Source organism: Enhydra lutris, unplaced genomic scaffold, assembly GCF_002288905.1.
Source record: "Enhydra lutris kenyoni isolate GAN:26980312 unplaced genomic scaffold, ASM228890v2 scaffoldscaffold12, whole genome shotgun sequence".
Taxonomy (NCBI): Eukaryota; Metazoa; Chordata; class Mammalia; order Carnivora; family Mustelidae; genus Enhydra; species Enhydra lutris.
This window is the reverse complement of record NW_019154096.1, coordinates 64,290,919-64,298,070: the sequence shown is the minus strand read 5'-3', so window position 1 is coordinate 64,298,070 and position 7,152 is coordinate 64,290,919. Positions and strand designations below refer to the sequence as shown.

General features: G+C 47.8%; 1 protein-coding gene across 3 annotated transcripts in view; it reads right to left on the bottom strand.

Moving 5' to 3' along the window:
* Window positions 1-712: 712 nt before the first annotated feature.
* LOC111145267 (caspase 7) overlaps window positions 713-7,152 on the bottom strand; it is a 28,090-nt gene continuing 21,650 nt past the window's right edge. For all 3 annotated transcript variants that reach the window (XM_022500076.1, XM_022500074.1, XM_022500077.1), the window contains 5 exons: window positions 3,566-3,702; window positions 3,083-3,211; window positions 2,127-2,302; window positions 1,611-1,740; window positions 713-1,017 (listed from right to left, as the gene is read on the bottom strand). In XM_022500076.1, the coding sequence (XP_022355784.1) occupies window positions 794-1,017; window positions 1,611-1,740; window positions 2,127-2,302; window positions 3,083-3,211; window positions 3,566-3,702 (796 nt within the window). In that variant the 3' untranslated portion in view covers window positions 713-793. The remainder of the gene's footprint in view (window positions 1,018-1,610; window positions 1,741-2,126; window positions 2,303-3,082; window positions 3,212-3,565; window positions 3,703-7,152) is intronic.

Here is a 7,152-nt window from a genome sequence, read left to right as displayed (position 1 = left end):
GCCATGGCTCCAATTCCCAATTCTTGGAGGTCTCAGCTCTCACCAGGCAGCCCCCATGACCCTTCCGGCTCCTGTGGGCTACCCCAGTTTCTGGATCAAGGGGACCACACCTTTTCATAGTTCTAGGTGATCATAGATTCCTTTCATTTGGCTTCTCTTTTACTATTTTTGTAGGTCAATTTCCTCTGTTAAATTCCTTCTATTGAAATACCTAAAACGGTTTCTGTTTTCTATCTGATACATATTAGAATCACGAACATTCCACCCGGCGCCCCCCACCACCCCCGCTTTATCTGGGAAGTTTTGCATGAGAATCTGTCCTAAGCCAATGAAAAATCACTCAAATCACACTCAATACCCACTTTCGGCAACACAGGGGAATACAGCCTGCTTTTTTCCAAGCACTGGAATGCTCTGGGCCAGGTGGACCCTGTCTGCCATGTCAACACAATCATGGTGGACACAGCCAAGAGTCTGTGGAGGTTGTTTCTGTTGTATGTACTAAGTGGGACCACAAGGAGAAAGACATGAACAGAAAATTAGTCTTAAGAAGAAATGACAAAGCCATTGAATGGATAACATTGTAAAAAATAAAAAAATCTCCAAAAACCTTAAGAATGTAAGACAGCACCAGAAAGTTTCCTTCCTGTTGAATCAATAAATGTTCCTGAATTAAAATCCTTTAGAATTTCCAGGTATTTCAAGACCGTTAAAAAAAAAAAAAAAAAAAAGACTCATGAACAAATGATCCATAGCTTTTCCGCTTGAGTGCATCCCTGAAATGGTTACTTTTTCAGAAGTAGAGCTCCTTGGTGAGCATGGAGACGACACATGAGATCTGCTTCTTCTCATGGAAGTGGGGGTCATCAGACTGGGACTCGAAGTGCCTGGCCACCCTGTTGTTCACCCTGGTGAGGATATGCAAGATCTCCAGGCTCTTGCCATGCTCGTTCAGGGTGGAGCACAGGGCCTGTACAAACCAAGACCCACTTCCTGGGTTCCTCCATGAGTAATAGCCTTCAACAAAACAGAAAGGAGACGATCAAATCAGCTGAGCTGGCCGCTGCCCCACGTGCCACCTAGAAGGAGCTCTCGGTGCATGAAAATGCCCAGCCTAAGTGTTCTTGCACAGATAAATATGAAACACCTAAGTGTGCAGGAGACAAATGGGCACATGGAGCGGAAATGCTTGAGAAGCACTCTGGAACTCCTCACTGCCCTTTGCGTGGGGGGTGGGGGGGTGGGGAGCTACTTTCTAATCCAAGCCTCAAGAGAGGAATTTGCAGGAGAGGAGTCACAGAGATGCGAGGTTGCTGGCTTTGAAGGTGGAGGCGGGGGACAACAAGTCAGGGAATTCTAACATGCTGGAAAAGGCACAGATGTGGATATCCCCCCTAGAGCCTCCAGAATATTCCTTCTGGGATTCTCGTCACCCTGCCAACCCATTTGCAATTCTGGCCTCCAGAACTGTAAGATAATAGGCTTGTAAGGTCTGAAGCCACTGCGTTTCGGGTAATTTATCACTGCAGCAACAGGAAACCCATACAGCCCCACCCTGCATTCTGATGGTGGAGTGCCCCTGTCTGGTTCACAGGCAATGGACCTGATACCTGGAACTGTAGAATAGGCGAAGAGGAAGTCGGCTTCAACGGGGATCTTATATTGAGGATTGGCATCTGTGTCACTGATCGGCCCCGAGTCGGCCTGGACCCCGTCATCGAGCTCTGTCCCCCGGCAAGCCTAAGTACCAAAGCAGAGATCACTTCCTGGAGTCAGGAATAGAGACATGCGAGCTCTTCATGGCTGCGTCCTGGTGCCTAGGGATCCACTCGGTGTGCCCTAGTGGCTCGATAAGCATTCGATATAGAAATCCATAATGAACAAAGCTTGTGTCAAATTAGCAAGCAAAGCAAATGAAAACACCGCAGTGTCTTAAAGAAACCCTCACAAGCACTGATCTGATGCAAACAGAGGTGCCAAGCACAGCAGGGTAGAGAAACGAATCCTAGATTTGCAAATCCCAACTGAAACCGCGCGTATATCTGTAAAAGTGCTAGAACCCGTCACTCTGTCATCCCTGTCATCTTTTTCCTCTTTTAACGGCACGGGCTTTGAAAAGGGATTACCTGAATGAAGAAGAGTTTGGGTTTCTCTAGAAGGCTTCTGCATCTGTCCCCCCTAAAATGGGCTGTCAAGTCCTTTATTGCTGTCACACCATCTGTCCCATAAATTAAATTCTCTTCTCCGTGGCTTAGCAAGATACAGGCGAAGCAAGCGGAATTTCTGTGGTCCTCTTCAGAGGCTGCGAGCAAGCAGTTTGAGGATGGAAAGATTAAGATGTAAGGCCTTAGTGGGTTCTCCAAAGGGTTCTCCCTCCCAGCCTGGCAGGGGCCGCCGACTGTCAGACAGGTGTGCAGGGGAAGGAGCACCTCTCTGGAGAGAAGGAAGCCCAGGGGAGAGAAGTTAGAGACAGGGAGAAAATCTAGAATTCTCACAGGGCGTGAAACCTAGAGGGGGCTGCCTCGTGAGGAGGTGTGCCGCCCTGTGTGGGAGGGGTTCAGGCGGCTGCTGGGAGGCAGCATGGGGGCAGTGGGGTGCTGAATGGGCACAGCCCTGGTCTCTGTTAGGTCTGCGACACCAGGCAAGTTACATTGCCATTTTGTGCCTTAGTTCCCGTCTCTGCAAAGTCTGTTTAAAACATAAACATCTGAAATATAGGGAGATGATTAATCTCTCTCTGCCACCAGGGAAAAGCTGACACTTCCACTCCATTCTGGACAGAAAGATACTGACTTGTTCCTTCCCTATGAATTAGCTTTTGGAAATTGAGACTGTTCTGTAGATACCAAACCTATCCTTTGCTGTCCTACTTGCTGATTTCACCTGTTTGGGGAGCGAATGCAGTTTCCTGAAAAGGTCTCAGCCCGGGCCAGAGTAGCCCAGAGGAAGGAAAGGCTCCCAGGGCTGAGATTGCTGTGTGCCAAGCCGCCCTCCAGAGACCCGTGGCAGGCTGCCCCTTTCCCAGACAGGGAGGAGGTGGGCGGGGCGGGTAGGGGGGAGCGGGGAGGAGGCAGGCACGCACCTTGCTTCAGCAGGTCCTGCATCTTGGCACAAGAGCAGTCATTATGGACGACCACATCAAAACCCAGGTTTCTGAAGCACTTGAACAGAGCCTCGGCATCTTTGTCCGTTCCATTGCGGACGCCCATGCCTGTGGGAAGGAAGGCCACGGTGAGCGATCCCTGGCTGAGAGCGGCCTGCCATCTGCCTCCCATCTGGGCGCTCAGCACAAGCCTCGCGGGCCCTGGTGTCAATGCTCGCAAGGTCATAGTTTAAATGAGCAACTGCGATAAGCGAACTCCAAGGAGAAGGTCACTCAGCCTGCCCACGGAAGGTGAGCCTTTCATGGCAACTCTGCCTCAGTCAAAACCAACAGCACACTTGGATTCTTAGCCCTTCGGTCCAAGTCCCGCATCAGCTAATGCACGTGGTGGGACCTCAGACTCGAAGCTCCCGATGTCCCTCATGCCTTCTTCCTGGACACCTACGTAGCATCAACACTGACCTGTCTTTTTGTCGAAGTTCTTGTTGTTTATGATGATGCACTTGCCCACCTTCTCGAAATTCATGTTATACTGGTATGTAGGCACTCGCTCCTGGGCTGTCTTGATTGATTTCCCCGGGTCATTTTTCTTCTTCTTACTGGGGAAACAGAAAGCCAGTCAGGGGCTGTGGGAGATGTGGGAACAGGAATGGCCTCCTGACTCTACAGTGAGCATGGAAGGGGCGCCCAGGAAAGCCGGAACCCCTGTAAGAACAGGCGCGAGGGGGGCAGACGGCTCCCTTTAAAAAATCGTCATATTTAAAACGAACAGGATCTCCTGCTCTGTTTCGTCAGCTGTCAGAGAGAGGAAGGCTAAAACGGCAACGCGAGGAGCTCCGCTGACACGCCCACTGGCACGGCGACAGGGCACCGGTGACCCCGAGAACGGCACCTGCCATCCTCCCGCGTAGCTGCTGGGAACCGACGTTGTACTTCCACTGTGGAAAACTGGCAGAATCTACCCAAACTGAGTTTAAACACATCCTAGGACAGAGCAACTCCACTCCTGGGAATACATCCTTGAGTGGAACAAACGCGTTTGCAGAAAGGACACAACTACGCATGCGCACAGCGGTGCGGTCCAGCAAGGACCCCCAGCCGCAGGTACCCCAAACGTCCATCCCCAGTGAACAAGCCGCTGAATACGCACGTGAGGAGAGACTGCGTTATGAGAATGAGCAACCATGGCAACACGGACCCAGTCTCACGATACTATTGAATGAAAGAACCCACACTCAGAACACTATTACCTGAGGTTAGACACGGTTACGTTAAAAAGGGGGGAAAAGGAGCAGCAACTTAAAAAAGAAAGTAATCCCCTTCCAATCTCCTGACAACTACTGTCCAGTTTACCAAAAGTCTGGCACATAGGCTGGAACATGCAGCATCATTGAGAGGACACAGAAAACAATGTCAAGTGTGAGTGGAAAGCAGCCGTGCTGGTCGTCCATGGGAATGGAAACGCCAGGAGAGAAAAGATTTTTTTTTAATCTGTTCTGAAAAATTCCTGAATCCCCAATATCTAGAACAGTGCCTAGCATATAAGTTGTTCCATAATTTTTTTTAATACACTACAGACCAATATCCCTTATGAGTACAGATGAATTTATTTATTCATTTTTTTAAGAGAGAGAGAGAGAGACAGCACGCAAATGGGTAGGGGCATCTATTTTAAAGATTTCATTTATTTATTTGACAGAAAGAGCCAAAGAGCACACATGGGGGGAATGGTAGAGGGAGAAAGAGAGGCAAGGTCCCTGTGGAGCAGGGAACCTGATGTGGGACTTGATCACAGGACACTGGGATCATGACCTGAGCGGAAGGCAGATGCTTAACCAACTGAGCCACCCAGGTGCCCCAAGAAGGAGATTATCTTAAGCAGACTCCATGCTCAGCGTGAAGCCTGAGGCAAGGCTCAATCTCATGGCCTTGAGATCATGACCTGAGCTGAAATCAAGAGCTGGATGCCCAACTGACTGAGCCACCCGGGCACCTAAATGCAAAAATTCTTGAGAAAATATTAGCAAGCCGAATCTGGCGATCTATGAGTAGGATTATTCATCATCACCAAGTGTGACCAATTTCAGGAATTTAAGATAGTTTAACATCCAAAAATCAATTAATGTAATCCATCACTTTAATAGACAAAGATAAAGGACAAAAACCAAATAATCAGCTCCACTGATGCAAAAAAAAAAAAAAAAAAAGCAATTGACAAAATTCAATACTCTGTAATGATAAAAATGCTAAATAAACTAGGATTACATTGGGTCTAACTCAACCTGAAAAGGGCATCTATGAAAAACTCACAGATAATATCATCCTTAATGAGGAGACACTGAATGCTTTCCCTGTAAGGTCGAAAACAAGTCAAACATGCCCACTCTGGCTGCTTCTGTTAAATACTGTATGAGGGGTTCTCGTCTGGGCAGTTAGGTTAAAAAGATGTGTTCTAGGAATGAATGCATCCAGTCTTGTGCCCTCATTTTACAGACATGGAAACAGGTGCACAGGACGGTAGGGGTTGTTCAAGGTCAGCCAGGCAGGGATGAGCAAAGTGAGACCATGAGACCACCACGTGGGCCTCAGGTGATGTCAGCCCCTTGAGTCGCCCCACACCCCAGAGCATTTGTAAGAAGACTCGTCCGCCACTGTTCCCAGATTCTCGTCAAACGCTGGAAGGAGTAGAGTGAAAATAAAAACTCAGCTTGTTACCTGACAAAGGTGGGCCTTTCACCCTGAGTTTCGCTGAACCTCGCCTGTTGTAGTTTCTCAGAACCTCTGGAAGGACGTGGCCTTTGCCGCCGCCCCTCCTACCTGGGTCCAGGTCACAGTGTGGCTCTGTTGGTCCAATCTCTAGAGTGCTTACTGCTGTCTTTCAACGGCAACCCCGCTCTATCCTCCACTTCTCTAAGGCCAACTGTCTTCTGTGACATCACTTGATGTCTAAAAGAGAAACAACCTCCACCTTCTCTAGATTTTTCCTCCCTTCCCTTTCTGTCATGCTTCTTTCCCCAGGGAGGCAGCACAAATGAGCACTGGGCTGAGACACAGGCATCTGCCCACAGGATCCTTCACAGAGCCTTGACCTCCTCTCCTGGAAAACAGAGCCTTCTGTGACCCTCGTGGAATGACGTGGTCGATTTCATGGGCAGGAAATACTCTCGTGGAGTTCTCTCCCTCTCCTGAGCCTCCATAAAAGCTCAGTGGAGATGCATATCAGCAAAGCGAGCTTCTGCAGTGTTCAAGGACACACCATGCACGGGGGAGCAGGATTTACTTCTGAATTCCCTGACAACGACCCATCCCGACAGTGTTCTCTGTGCATGTGGAAAATTATCTGTATGTGGTCTTTCACTTGCACATAAAATCTTCAGTTTATGCCTCTGAAGGAGGTGGAAGCGGCTCCATTGTACCCATTCTATAGGTTATAATAACCGCTAACAGTGGTCAGGGCTTATGAGGGACCAGGACCTTGTTGAAATTCTGCCTGCATTTTCTCATTGCTTCTTGACAGGTCTTTAGCTAACTGAAGGCCACTTAAAGACCCTAATAAGACTAGGGCCAAGTCTAACAGGCTGGAGGTCTTTAAGAGATAAAAGTCTACTTCTACCTTCTGCAATATGAATTATTCTAAAACAAACTGTACAACAACATCCAAGTAAGAAACTCACTGTGATTATTTTAAAGCTGCTGCCATCAGCCCATCCACAATGATAAGCAAAACAAAACTGGTGAGCCTCTTTTATAAGAAAAACTGGCTTGGCTATGAGTTACATGAAACAAAAAAGGACTCCGCTTCTATTAGAATAGATTTGGGAGGTAAACTTTTTTTTAAAAAGGATTACAAAAGGGGAATAAAGATATACACCCTTTAAAGAAAATACTTTCTATGGCTACAAAAAGTACCTTAAAATTGAATATGAAATGTGATTCTTATCCCTGGTAAAGATTTCAAAAAGGAGGGAATTCCCTTACTTAGCCTGCCCCTTTCTTGAACTCTCATTTTTCAAAACGAAATAAAGTATTTGCTTCCTCTTTCTGGATTT